At 25.7% G+C, this 20,787-nt stretch overlaps 1 protein-coding gene across 7 annotated transcripts in view; it reads left to right on the top strand.

Moving 5' to 3' along the window:
• Positions 1 to 20,787, top strand: part of LOC132930762 (prestin) — a 57,959-nt gene that overhangs the window by 1,901 nt on the left and 35,271 nt on the right. For 4 of the 7 annotated variants that reach the window (XM_060996799.1, XM_060996797.1, XM_060996798.1 and 1 more), the window contains exon 3: positions 15,500 to 15,541. The exons of the other annotated variants lie outside the window; for them this stretch is intronic. In XM_060996799.1, coding sequence (XP_060852782.1) covers positions 15,500 to 15,541 — 42 coding nt within the window. The remainder of the gene's footprint in view (positions 1 to 15,499; positions 15,542 to 20,787) is intronic. 7 annotated transcript variants of the gene reach the window in all.

Genomic DNA, 20,787 nt, shown 5'->3' with positions numbered 1-20,787 from the left:
ATCATGTCATTTTTAGCAAGTCAAGGCAATTCAAAATGTAAAATACATTCTTATATTAAAAACTTAAGAGTAAATAAATACTGGTAATATGTTATTTTTACTACCTGCTGTAGTAAGACAAACGTATCCAAATAAGAAGGGTGTAATAATATTCTTTGTTGTGATCATATAGTTAGGTAAGTACTCAAATAATGTTATGGAAATAGTGTTCTAATAGTTAAAAACTTAAATTGAATACTAATACTTAGTTTGATAATTTAGGAAAACGTGAAACTGTGGAAAGTTACTAGTGTTATTACAAATCAACTAAAATTTAATTATTGGATATAACCTAATAATAAATTATTTTTTATTTTTTAATGTATGAGATTTTAGAAAGTGTGCCTTTAATATTAACTCTATTGATTATATTTATTTCTAAATTTGCAAAAAAGCATATTTAATTTGAATATACAGTCAAATTTAAACAATATAACTTAAGTCTAAAAACTCTTTAAAGTAATTAATACTATTTTATGTATTAATAATGATTTACAATTTCTTTATTTACTTACATATTTTTAACATTAAATTATAGGGGGGAAATTGAGGGGCAAAATCAAATGTTTGGGGGGGGGGGCATTTGTCCACCCTAGCTCCTGTGTAGTGCCTCCCCTGCCAATAAAGTAATAAATAATTTTAATATATACAAATTACAAAAAATAATGAAAATTGTTTATTCATAAAAAGGTTATGGTGACTTTAGTAAAAAATGTAATTAAAGACAAAATGATAATGGAGGAATCAAGAATTTAAAAGGATTTCTGAACGAAATTATTGGGAATTACAGGAGTTACAAAAGTAGAAGAAATAGTTGAGTAGATGATATGCAAGGATGAGTACCATTATCTGTAAAAATTCGGAAACTAAGGTTAGTATCATTTGGAGAGGATGATAGATACTTATAATTAATATTTTTTAACTAAATTAAAGCTATTGAATTTATTTGTAGTAGGGTATAGTTCAACTGTGAATATGAAGTTTAAGGAAGGAGTAGAATTTTTGCCGTGAGGCTTTTTAAGAATTGAGGAAAGAGCACAAGATCTTTTTATCCAGATGAGATCAAAATGACAAAATGATTATAAAATCAGATATCACATATTTTTTTAAATCAGCAGATCATTGCGACACTGCCATGTTCATGGGGTGTTTTACCAGATTGGAGTGGTACAAGGATATTTTTGAAGAATGAAGATTGAAAAATAATTATTAATTTAAATTCCCAAAGTTTACAGCATTATTTTCTATTAAAAAACTTGAGTTTGTTTGAATCTGTGACACAAAAGTTGAGGTAGATCGCAGATAACACTAAAAATGAATATTAGAGAAAAAGGTAGATAGAAGCTATGTAGTTGTCTAGTTGTCATACCACTGTCAGGATAAACAAAGAAGTCGTTGGCGTTGAAAGCAAAGTCAAAATATATTTAAACTATGAGAACAGAAAGAATCAAGTATCAATGCATTTCACCGTTAAATATTTCGGTAAATATTTTCGTGAGTAATTTTCAAAGTTGATGTTATCAAAAGTTATTCGAATGTGAAATATTCTGTAGAACTATAGAATCAATTGTATTAGCTATTGGTTGATCTACCAGCGCTTTATCTCAAAATAGACGATTTGCTACTTAAAGTGTCATGAACATGAATTTATGAATATTTTAGGTGGCAATGTGGCATCAATGTCAATTAACTTTTTAAAATAAATTCGATCCAAATGAATATAATATATTGGTCATAAATCTATATTTTAATTTTATGTAGAACAATTTATGAAATTTAAATTTGTTTAACTTTTAAAGGAAACATCAATATTGCAATGTATAGTAATTCATTACATTTAATTTGATTTCTGTCATTTACGAAGTAGGTTAAGGTACCTACTGTAATATTACTCTAATTAAATAGTTATTATGCACGACGTACGTATGTTGTAGCCACTTCGTGAAACTAATCTTTTCACGTGATGTACATTTTATAAAATGGAAACGACTTTTCCACACTGCATATTATCGATATAACTTTTAAATTTTAATATCGAAAATATTTCACGAAATAATGGTAACTTTTTCACGAAATTATCTCTTAAATTTGGCATCATGTAATTTTTTCTTAAGTAGTTATTCACTTTATGAAAAAAAAATATTTTTTGCACATAAATATTATTATTTATTTAATGTGTATAGATACACGACTATTAATGTTATATAGTAGGTACCTTGATAATTTGGTAGTTGTATTGTATTTGTCATATTTATAATGACATACAAGATTTTTAAATATATAAATTCAAGTTGTTTTTATTTAAAGATATTAAGTTGTACAAGTATACAGTAATTTGTTTTAATTTGAATTTAAATCAGTACCTACCTAGGTACAATGAGTTCTGACAACGAAATATTGAAATATTTCATGCTATATCTTTAAAATTAGCATTGTTTGGATTGACATTCATTATTACATGAACAACTTAGGAATTATTAATAATAACCTTCTGATACATATAGAACTGTTTTAGGCAAGGTTAATTATTTGTATTTATTGCCTCGTTCATCTAAAATAGAATGTGTAGTAGCGTGCAACGTGTTGCATTATTTTTTTGAACTATGATTAACGTTAATATAAAAATTAAAATATAATTTAATTTTAATCATATTAATAATCGTGCATTATTTCATTTGGGTGCAGAACATTGGAACTATTTTAAAAGTAAGGGGTGCAACCGCTACCTTAATCCCCCAAATGACATCCCTCAATCCCTGCGTTAAAGTATACAAGTAATAATAATAATTGTGTGATAAATGTTTTATTTTGCGAAGTGAATGAATACATGCAGTGTAAAAAAAATTACATGACGGTGCAGTGAAAATTCATGAAAAAAAGATAATATCTTGAATTCTATTGATATTTTGCCAAGTGTGAAAGAGTCGTGTTCATTTTCCATTTTATGACAACTTTTCGGTCAAAATATTTAATTATCCTTATAAATTAATATATTATAAATAAGTTACATACTTATCCTGGTGTACATTTCAAACTACAGCTATTCGTTCCAGAGCAAACGTGAGTTCTGAATGGGGTTCAAAATTGCAACATGTGGATAGCATAACCTGAGCGCCACAGTTGGTACTACACGCCATACTAATATAGTTTATTGATTTAAACATTAGACTTGTGTAGATTATATGTAATGTTTTCATGCTTGAAATTTTTACATGAGTTTGGTGATAATGAAAAGGTGATTTTGCTCTCCTTTAATTCTCAATTGGCAGAATTTATATTGATAGGTGGCAGTGAGCGTAACTTATTATGAGTCTTAGGTATATTATAGCGATTGTGGTCCCGTCCCGGTGCTGGTCACCGTTGAAGGATGTCTGTGAAGATACTTCTAGTGCGACTATATGAAAATAAATTCTAAATAATAATTAAGATAAACTGCGGTCAGCGTGTACAAAGACGAATAAAAGATATGCGATCTTAACGATAATTAATGAGTAAAGTTATTTTATAAATTTTGTTTATATACCTAATATATTAATTGACTAATTTAGATTTGAGAGTATATGCAGAAATGTACTTGTTATATATTATACATTACGAACGTGGTGGAGTGTTAAGAAAGTGACTTGTATCAGGAAGCATTTACGATTTATTATTATATTTATTTATTTTATTATTTTTATATCTTATTCCTATTAAATCTAACTTACTTTATATTACTTTGCCAACCGCACAGAACTACAGAAGCGTTAATGCACCCATTTATTGTTAACCATTGTACCAAATAAATTGCATTTTCACCAAAAGATAACGTTTTATGTAAATTGTACCTATATACTTGTATAAGAATAATGGTGATTGGTGCTATTCTTGAAGAGGATTAACGAAGCGTAATACAGATTAATTATACTATTATACCATACTTTAATAGATTTTGAAGGATTGAAAGCAATTTTTCAGTATTTATTTATGATACATTTTTTATCTTACTCGTTTAAAACAAATAAGGTACAAAGTAATAGTTAACATTTCATACTGTGTATAATTTTAGGTCTCATTTTACTTACTTTATTGTCTTCATTCTTTCATTTTGTCAGTGAAATTTTTTGTTGGCTGCTTTTTTTTGTGTAAATTTAAATCATTATCAGGGTTTTGGATGTTATTTATTAAAAGGCAACAATTCTGCCAATTTCTAGTTAGTAGTTACAGTCAATTCTAGATGATTCGAAATTGGCGGGACTTTTGAAAAATTTCGAATTACTGAAAGTTCAAGACATCAACATAGCAGAAAAATTTCTATCTACTAAGTTATGATAATTTTTGTTTTTTTATTATAATTATTAAGTACTTACCTATTTCAGCATATAAAATGACGTTAAAGATATTTATCGTTTTTAAAATATAAATATAAAATTATTATAATAATAGATTATTATTTTTTGAAGAAATCAGTAATTATTATCAAAAATAATAAGATAGCTAAATTTATACATAATAGTATACCGAATTATTAACGAAAGATTATATAATAAGTACATTTGGTGAATAAACTTTAAATTATCACGTGTTAGTGGTCAGTTTTCCCAAAATGTTGTATTACCTACTGAGTGCACTTAGATTAATTATTTTTATTATTCGAATTATTGCTAGATTTTCAAGAGAACGAGTATTTACTTCAAATTACCGAAAGTTCAAATTATCGAGAGTCGACTGTACCTACGTTGCGTGGTGGCAATTCTACAAATTGTATGGAAAAGTAAAATCAAACAATTTCAGTGATCCAAAACGACTTTACAAGGATAACGATCATTGTAGAATAGTTGGGTTTTAAAAAAAAAATTCTTATCAAAAAGGAAAGTTGTTTTTGGGTCAAATTGGAATTTTTTAATTAATTTTGAATAGGTCATACCAGAAAAATACTTCAACATTTTTGATTATTTAAACTTCGTTAAAAATTGTGAAAATTTAGAATATTTAAAACTGGATTTCAATGTGATTTGATTAATCTTCATCTATAAAATAAAAAATATTACTTATCAAATCTAATTATTTAGCGAGGCGCAGTTGAGAGTTTTTATCATTTATAGACATTAAAGTAGTATTAGGTTTGTCTAAACTGAAAATAAACAATATTAACATATTTGTTTTAGATTACAAATTAATTTGAGATAGTTAATGTATAAGACTTAAAGTGTTACAAATATTTGTTAAAATTCTGTTAAATTCAGTAGCGTATATAAGGGGGGTTGTTTGGGGGTTATGACACTCCCCTTGAGCCGTATCATATATTACATTATTATTACATATATATTATATTTCTATTGGCCTGTTAAGACTTAATGAATTAGCATCTTTAAATATTCATTGTGAAGTCGAAGTAACACTAGAAGTTATACAAAACATTTTTGTAAAGTTAAAATTTTATTTTATAATCTATTATTTTTTATTATTATTATCTATTGACCATACTATATTGACATAAAGCATACATATTAATTAATTTAAATAAAAGTTATAGTTCATACGTATTATATATAATATATAATATTTAATGTTTATAATTAACACCCCCCTTATGAAAATCCTAGTTACACCACTGGTTAAATTATCATATTTTCATTAAGAGTTTTTAATCTGCTATCTAAATTTTAGTGTTGGTTTATGGTTTATACTGCAGTAGACTGGCGAGTATATTATATTAAGATAAAAATAAGATTACGATATATCTCATGTAAATGTTGAATGATTAGTTTTTTTTCTGAATCGTCATTAATAATTATTTATGCTCTCAAACTGGTTTGAGTGAAATTCATTTAAAATATTTACGATCTAACGTTTTATGGAATCATTAGTTAAATGGTAAAAATAAATTCTTATCAATGTTAAATAGCAATTTAAAAGTCAAATATATTTTGCAAACTGCAGGGGGAATAATGCACATAGCTCGTTCGTTAATTTACTTTAGTGAATGTTTTTTCAGAGGTGAGCCATCATTTATTTTTTTAAATAAATTCGCATGATCTATTCATGGTTTTCAATAAAAGTAATGGAAGTTTCATAACTTTTATTGGCTTTGGAAATAATTTGTATTCAATAAATTTTCGTTAAAAGCGTATGTTATACGTGGATTTTTAAATGCATTTACAATAGTCACTTGCAGCCCTTAAAGTATTTTTACTATTCCAAGATTACTGCAGAATTTTTTACGAATAGTCAAAGTATGCATACTATGTAACAAATTCTGTATCAACTGTTATGTAGAAAAAATGGATGCACAATTATGTTTAAAGGTTGAATTTTAGAAATATGCTTATATATAACAGTGTTGTGATATTATATAATTATAACCAAATAAAAAGGTTTTATCTCTAATAGATTCTTATAGTTTATTTTTAATAAAATTAATGGACATGAGATAAATAACTTAATATTTTTATATGTGTAATTTTACTATTTTCTGAGCGGAGCGATCTGTCAGCTTATATTACTAAGTGTATTTTATGATATATTTATATTTCTATATTATAGTAATTTTACTATTAATTATAATATGGTAGATTGAATAACTCTAAATATTTTAAAAATGTCATTGTTTATATTAAATATGATAAAATACGTAAAAGTTCTAAATTCTCACGAAAAACATTTTTGAATTAGGTACAAAATAACTCAAATTGTTATGCTTTGTTTACATATCTAATTTTGTCTACATTTAACTTAAGATGTTTTTGAAATAATTTGTGCTTATATATTTTTAATATTTTTTGGTTTTAGTATGAACTAATTACATCACCTTGTATTAATTTTTCAAGGTTTTTCGACCTAGTATAGATTTTTTCTTTTATAATTCTAGGAAAAAACAACATCAAATACCAAAGCTCTATAAAGAGTCAAAATATTTATAATTTAATTAATTTAAGTAATAAATTATACTTTTTTTTTTATAGAAAATTACAAAATTATAATTTAGACATTTGGTAATAATTTTAAGTATTTACGGTTATTCGTTTTTAAATTACAACAAAATAAGAAAATCAATTTAACTAAATATACTTAATTATTATTTGTTATTATATTTGTTTAAAAATGATAAATTATCGACTTAAAGTGATGTTTATAGATCAATAATAATAATATATAAGAATTAGATTAGTCGATGAAATTGATTAAAATAGGTATGTAATAGAATAAGTTTTAAAACGATCAATTCTAATATGTTTTTAATTTCCGAACGAATTAATTGTTTTTACTTGTTATTACATTTCTGTGTTTTATAAATAATTTTCTTTTGGCATCAAAATAATAGATCAAATGAAAGATAACTTAACTCAAAATATATAAGTTATACTAAAAAGGATTATTGAACATGCTTCAAGATGAAATGTTAAAAGGAAAATCTGAAACGTGTCTGTTTTTCCGTTTTCGAAGACTTATCCTAAGGAAATTAATGGAACTTCAAGTTAGTTATTTATTGTGTTTGTATTTTGTAACAAGTATAGAAGTTAATATATAATATAATATAATATATATGTATCTATAGATATTTTTACTTAAATTCTTGAATCTATTTGATCTGTTTTTCTGCACACTAGTATTATACATACACATCGCGTTATGTTAAATTATTGAGTAAATGCGCGTCAAGTCATGTGTATAAAAATATCTTTGTCGTATAATTGATAAGTAAACACTCAATACCTACAGTTCTTATCGGATCAAAAGTAGATTTCAATGAACACACACCCTAATACCTATCTATTTATTTATATTAGTATAATATTTTATTGTACAATGCAGTAATGCACATGTATTATTCTAACGTTGGTTAGGTTACTTCGTACAGTATGTATTACCTACCCTATAATATTTATATAAATTATATATACATGTATATAGATTATAGTTGGATTTTAAATAAAATAAAAAATAATATTAAAATAATATATGTAACATTAAATAAATGATAAAATTTCAATAAAATTAAAGGAGTACCTATAGGTAACAATAATTATTTTAAAATTTTAATGACTATAATATTTTATTATTAAGTTAGAACTAAGACATAATATCTACTTTCGATTAGTATTATTGGTTTTAATTTTACTCAAGTCGCAATAAACAAATAAAATAAAAAAATAAATGTTATTAATTTATTGCCAATCTCGTAAAAGTAATAGCTGAGCTTGGTTCATTTAAATACACTATTAGTATAAACTTGATTAGTGTTTGTTTAAGTTTTAATTATTTATACCGTTTATACCACCACCATATTATTGTTTGTAAACATATCAATTTATTGCCCCATTTCTCGTATTTTAGTTTTTGTGCATTTGACATTTTAAATAATCCATTCAACCGAGAAATTTATTATAACAATACTTGTGTTTTACGATTATCACTGATTGAAGAACGATGTTAATTCTCCATTCTATTCCATAAAATTATATTTTTTTCAATGTTGTTATTTCGTCTGGTCATAATTTATTATTCTAAATTATTTTTATTTGCTTTGATATCGCTGTCGGGGAAAATGGATTTGAATGAATTTAAGTTATGAATGAGTTATTTGTATTATATTTATACATATTATAATATATTGTATCTATAGATACTAATATGGTGTCTGGAAGATTGGGATTTTTTCCTGTTTGTTTTCCAGAAAATGTGTCCAATTTCCATACGATTCTATATTTCACATTAATTATACAATCTGTTGAGGTATGACCTACTATAAGCTATTCAGTTATTTTAAACGTAAACTGTAAATATCTCTATAATTATTTTATGTGTAGACTTTTAGAGGTAAAAAGTTAGTGATGCAAGAGTGTTTAAAGGGATTCGATACCGTGATTTTCTGTTTTTGTCTAACGCACGCACGACATAGGATTTTAGACGGATCCTTGGCCAATCATACCAATTGAATCAATGAAGCGATAAGAATTTTAAAAACAGATTTGAATTTGTCATTGAGTCTATTTGAAATTGACTTTCTCAGATTTTTGACTTTTTAATTTTAACTTCTCCAAAAATTGAATTACGGCAATTTTTAATTACTATTTTTTAACATAATTTTTTTTAGGAATTTGGAGGAAAATATCAAAACTATGAGAAAGTCGATTCCAAATAGACTTGACGACAAATTCAAATCTGTTTTTAGAATTCTTATCGCTTCATTATCAATTCTACAGATCAATTGGTATGTTTGGCAAAAAACATGTCTAAAATACTATATCACGCCTGTGTTAGACAAAGACAGGAAATCACGGGATGTAATCCCCTAACCCCTTAACATTTTACAACTAAATTGTATTATTTGTATTGACTAAATTTATAAATATTATTTGAAAGATTCAAATAGATATGATATGGTCGATTATTTCAGTTACCTATTACTTATATTTTAGACTGTCTAATATGTTATAAGAATTAAAATAAAATATATAATAATTTGTCTTGTTGGTTTTTACAAGTGCATGTATTTTATACATGCATTGAACTTTTATAGGTTAACTTTTGTTAACCTATAAAAGTTCGATGTAATTTTTTACATTAATAAAACATGCTTTATTAAATCGCATTTTTAAATATTTTAAATGTATCATATTGTACAATTTAGGTAATTAAAAGATCAATTATACAGATTTCTTATACTTTTAATACGGATAATAGATAAAAAAAAATATCTGTAGACAGGGTTGGGATAGATACTAAAAAAAAGTATCATGATACATGCATTTAGTGTATCTAGATACAAGATACAAGATACATTGTGAATGTAGAAAAGATACAAGATACATTATACATGTATCTTTATGCTTTGATACATGATACTTTTTATATTTCTAATTGAATTTTATTAACTATTAAAGTAAAAGGTCTATACAGTATACACAATACACTATACTGTCCATACTCAATACTCTATATTAGTTCAGCATTATAACCTATAGAATATAGGTACAGTAAAGTTATAAATATGAAATAATACTTTAAGTTAATACACATTATAAAATTATTACAAATAAATCACCATATGTAACATAATAGGCCGCTCGTCTCAAATTATTTTATTTTTCGAGTTTCTTAATCATATATATGTGTTCGGGACACAGTGTCTCGGTTAATTTATTTATTCACTTAAAAATACGTTAAAATACGTAAAACTAATACAATTTATATTTGCTAATGCAACCGCAAATAATAGAGTAATCGTTGTAGGAAAAAAGAAGTAATCAGTAAAATCATTGTTTGGTCGCGGTTAAAGACGTTTAAAACCAGAAAAAGGTGCCGAAAACCACTGCAAACCAATTGAATATTAATGAAAGGCAAAGGTATTTCGCAAGGATTTTAAAATCTATTATAATTTAAAAAATGTATTAGTTTCTATTGTTTTTAAAAATTAACTATGTAGTAGTTTTGCAAGGTTATGAGCACTTGCAGCAGCTCTATTGCGTACATTATTCGCTTGTACCTTATTTTTGTGCAACGATCCCGATATTTTAAAAAATTAATACATTTTTTTTATTTTTTATTAAATAATGAAGATAATTTTAAATATTTTCGAACTGATAGTATAAAATGATAATTTTCAATTTTTTGTTTTGTTTGTGATCAATAAATTCTATATTATATATTTTAAAGTAAAATAAAAATCATTAAAAATTGTCGGTAAAATAGAACTTTGATTTTGTGTCTGTAAGATACTATAATATTGGTCTTGGACCAGAATTTATTTGGAAGTGGTCGGTGTAAGACAATTAACCCGAGTCTCATATAAGTTAGCTATTCGCAGACATGTTCGACAGAGAGTTTATAGACAAGTATTTGGTAACTATAATAATATGAGTTGTGGTAAATAGCGTACGAAGGAAACGGAAACGATCGTTTAAGAACTGGATATGTATGTAAGCACATTTGGTTTGTTTAGTGGCTAAGCAGTATACTAATCTAGAAATATCTCGGGATTAAGAAATAATTCAGCGAAAAGGTTTTATAGATTTATAGTTTTATCTAACATATTCCTACATATATATGTAGGTATAATATACAATATTCCACTTTTATGGTTCATAATGTTTGTAACTGTGTTAATATGAATAGTAAGTAGTAACTATACAGTGTGCCTATTCATATTTACCGCACTATCAAATTTAATTCGTTAATGTTATTAATATACATTTATATGCACATATAGATGGAGGTAATTTGAAGATTATTGTACGATTTATAACGGTTTTCTATGCATAGGTACGGGCGTACGGCGATGGTATAACATAGAAATAACACCACCGCTCATCAGGCTCACATTTTAGAGAATTACCTGTTGTTTGATGCAATATGCGCACTTATTGCAGTAGATATGTACGTATGCGCATTATCCACGACTGTTGATATATAATATATGTGAATGGGTGGATATATGTTATTATGACTTTCCGGATAATCGCCGGGACTAAAGTTACCGATTAATTAGGCCATAAAATACATATTAATAAAATCAACATTGCATATTTTTACTGACACATTCTATTTCAAGTATAATTGTTTAATATATTTTGAAATCTGCATTAGTTAAATTCTGAAAAAATATATTTTTCGTTTTTTGTAATTTTTTGAACTGAAACCTATATACTTACATTTACATGTATCGCATTGGTATTGTTTAGGGTTTTATATCTACTGTATGTTAAAAATATAACTTATGAATTATGATTAAATAGTAGGCACACCTAAAATTTAATATGCCTGTTGCCTATAAGTAAAATATACTTATACACAATTTTGGTGAAATCTCGATGCAATCGAGTTTTTAATAAAATCTTATCGTCAGTAATGTTATTAATTATTTGACCGAATAAATTTAGGTTTTTAATTTTGTTATCAAACTAAAACATATCCCTCATCTGGAAGGACTGTTATTTAGTTTATTACATTTATACACGATGCTTCATTGCTGCAGTACTTAAAAATTATAACTAATACATTATAAACGTATTATACCAATATTATATGTACCTATACGTGAACCACCATAACAGTATTTAAATTTTATTATAATATACTAATATACATATTAGATAATATTTATACATACCTACATCCTACGTACACTCCTGACTGAGTATCACAATTCCTGATGGAATACCACCTTGTATAACTATTTATGTTTGATTATTTTACAATTAATAATCCCTCGGCTCGCTACATACGCCTACGTGCATCCAAGTAGACTTGTTTCACAACTTGCTTCGTGCATGCAGCTACTATGTATGTCAACGATAAAGTAAAATGTATTTTATTTTCATAAGTGTCTTGTCTAATTTATTATCAAAATCATCTTTGATTACTATATAATTTCTTTGTTTGGTATAAATCTGTCACTGGTATTACTACATATAACATATAATAATATGTATATAGTAAAACCTGCGGCCGGCAACGGGTCATTTGTAAAATTTGGTGTTGGCATGCGAAACCGACTAATTGAAATGCTTTAATTTATGGTTTTAATAACTAGATTAACGTACAACGTTATATATAATAGTAGGTTCCACCTGTACTATCAAAGTCTTGTCTTGTTTGCTCACCGCTGTTAAATGCCCATACGGATGATTGAAGATAACAGATTAGCGCAACGATTTATGAGATTGAATAATTTGTGTAAACACTAGGTACATAAAAACTTAGTATGAAAATCAATTTAATTGAAAATGTGTTATTCTACAAGTCGAGGCTAATAAGTATAGATTATATTTATTATAAATGTATATATACCTACTAAATATATGAAGTATTGTAAATTATATAATAAGTTCTGTAACTGCAGTTGGTACACGATGATAATATAAAATACACTTGTGGCTTATTGTAGAACGATTATAAATGTTCAGGTTTAATCAATTGTATATGAACTGTTTGTAATGGAACGTTAAAAAATTTTTTTTTAAATAATAAAAATAATGGTTTAGTCTTTATTATTATAGTGGTTGAATGGTCTAATACTCTATTAGAATACGGTGTACATGATGATTCTAATGAAAAAATACTACCTACTGTTATGGTAGTAGGTAATAGGTATATCTATATACTGTATCTATCGTAGGTTATCGTGCCTGGCTTACACAAGTCGACCGAAGAAATAGATTTATATTTTGGAAGTTTAAACAATTTCGTATAGTAAATGTGAAAATTTGAAATCAGTTATTATTTGACGGAGCAATTACTCTATGTATTTAAAATTTTTTTACGACGAAGGCGTAGTGGTCTTTTATATTATAATAAAATCCCCTGTAAATTCGTAATATTTATAATTTTTATATATATATAGCATATCCAATAATAAACGTATAGCTAATAACCTGTATGTTTCGGTTATCAGTAATTTACTTAGTTTTATTATTTTAATATTGTTATTTTTTAAACTCGGTCCGCTGTAAAGTATTGTATTTCGTTTTTTTATTCTTAAGCTAAGCGTATTCATAAATCCGATTTAAAAAAATACCAAAATTCGATAAATAAAAACATATACATTTCACCTACTATTAGTAACATTTAATTTAAATGCAAATCATTTTTTCTAGGAATTCAGTTATATTCTTTTTATTGCTACGTGTTTCCTAGAATAAGTAGTATAATTTATCGTTACATGATATTATTAAGCTAAAATATTTCAAAATATTATTTATAAAAAAAAAATATAACGTGATACAAGGACAAAAATTGTCCAGTTAAAATTTAATCTATGTAAAGGTATAAGTTTGGTAAAAAATAATGACAACAAATTAACAAATTAAAATATTTCTAAAAATTGTTAATAAATTATAAGTTGGTTACTGAATATTCAAGGTTGAAGTAAATTTGACTATATCAAGGGAATTATTGACAATTATCTGTGTTTAATGTACACTACAATACTACAATTGACTTTTATATGTTTCTAAGTAGTTCTATACAATGGTATAATTTTAAAATGCAGTAAGTTGTACGTTTAAAACAACATTGGAGTACATAATATATGTACGATAAATGAATTGTTCATCACACTTATGTTTTTTCATTAGAGTACCTAAATATTTTTTAATAACATTGAAATTCAATGACGTTAATGACAATGATAATTAATATTTAACGTTGATTTTTTTTTAAAATATACTTATTTAAAATTTGATATAAACATTGGTCATATAAAATTACAATTTTTTGAACATTAGTGTCGCTTCATGGAGAGGAATTCTAAACGCGTGATGGAATAGAAATAATAATATTTTTCTATGGTAACTAAAAAACAAACCAATAATAAGTGTGGAAAAGACATTGTTAAATGTTAATCTATCAGAACTTGGATGTATATAATGTAAACATAAACTAAATTTAAATTGGTTAAGAGTTTTCCAAGGTTACAGAAAAAATTAGTGACAACACTGGCATAATAAGACATTTCGTTAATGGCACAGAAAACACCGGAAAAAGTTTTCTTGTATATAATATCATTATATGTATATTGGGTCACAATAACCTTGAACAAATTGTTAGCTATTGGGGCTCCAACTGGAATTGTATTCAATGTCAACGGGCTCACTATTCATCGTCTTCTACAAATTATTGTCTTTAGATCATAGCAATAAACTGTTATAAAACCGTTGTTTGACCAGGCTAGGACCTGGGTTAATTAATTTATTACGATGACTAGACAACATACCTGTGTAATTAATTTATATTAGGAGGCATATTAGAGTTTACCCTTTACCAATATTGGCAAGTAAAAGGTTGAACTACCACAGTAAATAATAGTTGTCGAAAATTAAAATAGTTACCGAATTTAAGTTTTACAGATATTCGTAGTTTGAAAATTAATTCGTTACAAGAAACGATATGTAAAAACCATCGCATAGTGCACTATTCCGAAAGTTTTACGACGAAAATTTGAAATCCATTTTATTATAACTATATGTCGCCATGACGAACGACGACGAATCCGGTTTGTGTTATACTGTTTTATGTAGTGCACGAATTTCAACACGCATGTAGGTATTATAGATGCACCATGCACGGATATACGCGTTTGTATTTATGCAAGAAAAAAAATTATTTGTCATCTGTGTACTTGTTGCAATGGATTTTCTACATACACGTACTGCCGTCATATCGTGTAATAATAATAACGAACAATAACGTACAATATAACTTAACCTAACCGTATGCGCAGTAAAAATTACACACTCATAAGTGTTATAATAGTAAAAAGTATTTAGCACTGTTGATTGATATTGTGTATTTGTGTACACGCCGTTTAGTATTTTCATTCTAAAGAACATCACGTCACGCATGTCGTTATTAATTACCTATTATATTAATATGCATTGTATATATGTCTATGTATAATGCATATATTATATTATATGTAATGACATGTATTCTTAATCCATTAAATTGAATAACATTCGTTCGGTTTGTGCGTTTTCAGTTGTATGAACAGAGATCAAGAGGGATATCGACCCGAATTTCGGTAAGTCTTATTCGTATTTATTAGTTTTTATTTTTCACAAAGGTGAAACCTATGATGCGTACCTATCGCCGGATGAACTATGAAGTGTTTGTGGACGTTATGATCCTATCACGAAGTCTTATTGTTATTATATTATATAAATATAATTGACCATGTAAACAGTAAATATAATATATACATGTATTTTTGCGTTTATACGAATAATACATAGGTAGGTACTTAAGTAAACTGAGTATAATATATCTATACACGTGGCTAAATAATTGATCTAAAAAGCAATATTTATTCTACTCAATGTAAGTGTGTTGAACAATGCTGAGTCGCAGTACATTTTTTATTATTAAAATGCGTTTTACTATATAAATCTGAATTTTTAAACTTATGAGTATTTTCATATTATTATGGAATAAAAATAAAGTTATTAAAATCATAATAGTATATTAATGATATTATTGATCGCATTACATTATGTTAGTTGGTTATTAGTCTTAAGTTTCAAAAACATTTTTTTTTCAGTATAATATTAATTTTTTAATAGATAATGTGGCGTAATTTTAATACTTAAATAAGTAAAAGGATTCAAATATTTAAAATACACATTTACTGAAATAAATGGGTTGTACAAGGTTCGATGCAATTGAACATAGTTTCCATCGTGGGCACACAGTGGTACTTAAATAATTAAAATAAAGCATAAAAAGATAAATTATGAAAGAGAAAATATTGGATTTACTATAAACGGATATTATAATTGAGCGTTGATCTTTGCATTATACTAAAATGATCAATAGCGCTAAACATAATTTGTGTTTGTTATCAAATGGAAATTATTTAATTAATATAAGTATTTGAAAGTAGATCATCTTAATTTAGCGATCATGATTTAAATTTGATAAACAGACTTACAAAATAAATTACTAGTTTTTATGTATGTAACTCAAAACGTCATGCAATAATATACAAAATAATAACTGTAGATAGGTACATTTATAAATAATAATTAAGTCTTATCATTGAAGCATTGAATCGACATCTGGACGAAGCATTAATGGTTTATTGTATTTATATTTGCTATTATTTTTTTCAACTGTTAAATAGTTCGACCACTGACAAAATCAAGTAAAATACACGCGTTGTAATTTTAGTAATAAATACATATTTTGTGATTCATTAGAAATCTAAAACAACATAAGTCATTGTGGAATTTTAAATTGTAATTACTCTGTTAGCATTTTAATATATTACATTAGGTATTTACATAATATATTATTTTCTATTGTTTTACACAATTTGCAATGTTTTATTTAAAATGATTCGTATTTAGGTACTTATGTATTAATCTAAGTAAATATATTATAGTATATGTAGTTCTTTATAGTATATATTAATTTAATATAATAATAATATTATTATTGACGTTATTAATTTGTACGCCCATAGTGCAGACTAAAAAAATACATCCACGTTGATTATGTGTGCAAATAAACGGCGCAGTCTATTTTTTTGTTTTTAGTTAAATTTTGTGTATATAGGGATTGTAAACAGACAATTTTTTAGGAGTTCAATATAGGCAGTTTTCTAAGTGCATATACGTGGGTCTTGTAAATATATGCGTAATTAGTGATCATTAGTGTGTGTAACTGTAGTTTAAAACAAAACAGTGGAGCGCTCCCGCATGCACAACCACAAGTTACCACGCCGGCATCTCTCAATATATCATATTTTGTTTATACTTTTTGACAATCCTTCCGATGAACTTAAAGTTATGTGTTAACATTTTTAAAAACTGATTTGAATTTTTCTATATGTCTATTTTAGATAAAATGTATATGAGTTGGGGAAAGGAGTTTGATGAAGTGGCTTTGATCGATTTAAATTAGATAATATATAATATTCTAACTTAAAATGCATACCTATAAAAAATTGTGCTTATATATTTTTATAGACAGATATAAGAACAACTTATATGGTATTTTGTATTAAATGTTCAAGAATTTTGAACCAGTGAATAATTTTTATCAAAAGTTATAAAAAAAAAAAGTTTAAAATTGTTCATGTCCATTATAGTTCAAAAAGAGTTAAAATATTTTGTAAATTTTATCATACTCGTATAATGAAAACGAAAATATTAATTTGGTGAAAACTTCAAGTATTTACTGTTATTTTTTTTTTTTTGAAATGCAACAAAATATTAAAAAAATTTTTTGAAGAAATAATTATTTTACGGTTGAATATTTAATGTCATAAAAATTAAAACTTCATAAAATGTTCATAAAAAAATTGATTTGGCTTTTTAGTAGAATTTCTTTGATATATATGTTGAAAAACTTACAGAGAACCTAACATAAATTTTCAAATTTTAGATATAAAAAAAAAGTTTTGTGACTAGATATTTGATGTTTTTATTTGAAAATAACAATTTATGTGGAGTTTTGTATTAAATTTTCAAGTATTTTTACCTAGTGAATAATTTTTAAACGACATTTATAGAAAAAAAATCAAATATTTCTTATCGTAAATAGAAAATGAAAATACGAGTATAAACATTTTGTAAATATTTCATATATTTACGGTTATTTGTTCTCGAGTTACATCAAAAAAATAAAATCGATTTTGTCATCAATTCCAATTTTTCCTTAATTTTTTTTCTGATTATAAAAAAAAGTACTGGGGACTTTTAACTGTGACCTCTTTGAAGTATAAACTAGATTTAATTTTCTACTATAAACCATCCAGAAACATTTTATCGACTACTTATCTCGACACTATATAGTATATACCTTCGTAAAAAAAAAACATATTGTAAATTCAATACATTCATTGCGCTTCTCAGAATCTAAAATAAATCGATTAAAACACTTAATGAAAATGTTCGAAACAGCAAATGTCTAGTCACGATTAAATGATGAAATGGATAGGTACTTGAGCAGTCGTTTGTACCATTATTTGAAAACGAATATCGTTGAATGTTAAGGTCATTGTTTTTCGTAATTTTATTCGAAAACATTGATAAATTATTTTTATTTTGACATTTTTTAGTCGCAGTCTACTTTTGTTATCATTCGAATTTTCCTCTAAAATCATTTTCAATTTTGGAACAAAAAAGGTACTTAGACTCAAAAGCGTTTCCGCAGAGAAAATTGCCTATTGCTTTCGAATAATTACTATATTCGAACTAATACTATTTAAATTATTCCTGTCGATCGATTTATGTTGGGCGTATCAAATTATACGTTCGGACTTGAGAACGTTTAAAAAGTATAAACTCGTTTTTCTATCCTGTTGACAACGTCTTGTTTAATTTTTATTCATAATTGGTTGACGGTTATTTGCATTTTAAATGGTCTCGTAGACTGGATCGAGTAAAGTGGAAAAAGTGATATCCTGGCTGTAGGTCTTTACGAACTGTATAAAATCTTCTATACCATAACAACCATATCTCCGTTTAACTGTTTCTTATCCCAGTATACTTAACATTTACATATTATTATTATATGTCATGAGCATAGTCACAACCATTGATATACAATTTAGTGGTTATTAAAATTATTAACGGCCGTCAAATATAGCCAACCAATACCCAACTAACTAATTCTAGTAGTTTCATAAATTGTGATTAACTAGTAGTTATAATTCTACTTTTTTCGGTAGATATTAATTTACGGTAGATACATTAGTACGTAAAGATATATCATTGAAGTGTTGTTGTAAGTAACAGACTCGTTCTTACTTTTTCATTCGTCGCATGCACGAAAAACTGCAGTCACGTGTTTCAAAAGTTTCAAAACTTACTGATATTATTATAGCAATTTTAAGTACCTAATTTAAACACATTAAGATAAGTCTATATTTAAACACATAAATGCTAAAATAATGAATTTGAACAATCAGAAGCCCAATATTTATTAATATTGAATGTATTGTTATGTATTAATTAAAAATAATAAATTAAATTGTTGGGGTTTGTAATTTTAAGTTTGATGGTGTATTAAAGACCCACAGAGACTCACGAGTACCTCAGCAACGATAAAAATGAATAGGTACATTATATACATTAATAATTGGAAGTTTGGTACGATTGAAATAAAATCGCGATAGCTAGAAGTTATGGTCTTGCAATAATAGTATACACTATACATGCTATAGGTTGAAAATTGATCATATTTTCTATAGAACATTAAAAATATGGTAATAATTATTGGATATCTCCGATCACCGATAACTTATAGATTATTTCAATTACCAATTATTGATTGTTAATTAAAATTTCGATTGTCGATGGTTGAAACAATTGAGGTTATAAAAAAAAAATACCAATTAATATTTAATATTATTATATTTTTTGATTATACAATATACATTATAAATTTATGTTGACTGGTGATTACTTGTTTAAATATTAAATTGGATTTTTGGTCTTTTGTTAAAGTTGATAATAGTCAATAAAATATAATTTAAAATTCGTCGACACGAAAAATTACTCGAGATAACCAACAAGTACATCATATTATCTGAATGAGTTTTAAATTAAAATATTTACAAAAAAATATCAATAAAAAAAAAAGATATTACAAATACTAAAAATTTGCTTGTAAATAGTTGTTAAGTATTTGCCGAATATTGGTGAAGGCTTTGAGGAAATTGGGTATATTTATGAAATAAAATAGGGAGACAAAACAATTTATTATATTACCTAAATGAATAATACGTGAAGGAATTGATATTGTATCCTATAACCTTTCCTCTCATCTCACATCACCACCAGAGCAGAGACACTGAACATGTTATTTTCAAAATGTATTTTATTTTAATTTCGTTAATGGAAGTTTTTATGATTTATCGTAATTTTTTCAAAGTAGATATCAGATATTAAATAATGATTGTCGAGATTATGGAAGGTAAATTTAGTATATTTATATTATTATATCACTTAATAATTAAGTCTTAATTCGTAACAATTTTTTAAAAACTTTTTCCAAATAAATTCCTAAATGTTAAAATAGGCACATTAATTTCCTAAAAAATGAATAAAACAATAAGCGTACCATCAGTATTAAAATTATTTGATGATTAAGTTACTTACATATTTACATCCAACACATTCGCTTATAATCAGTATAATCTAAACACTCTAAACAGTATGAACTACTGGATATACCTAAATTAGTTCTGTTTTGTAAACTTTTAAAAACAATATTTTTTAATTCATTTTGATTGATGTTTGTATTTTTACACTTATTTAACGT

The sequence above is a fragment of the Rhopalosiphum padi genome, chromosome 4 (genome assembly GCF_020882245.1).
Source record: "Rhopalosiphum padi isolate XX-2018 chromosome 4, ASM2088224v1, whole genome shotgun sequence".
In the NCBI taxonomy this organism is placed as follows: Eukaryota; Metazoa; Arthropoda; class Insecta; order Hemiptera; family Aphididae; genus Rhopalosiphum; species Rhopalosiphum padi.
Note: the sequence above shows the minus strand (reverse complement) of the source record. Positions and strands in the feature narration are given on the sequence as shown.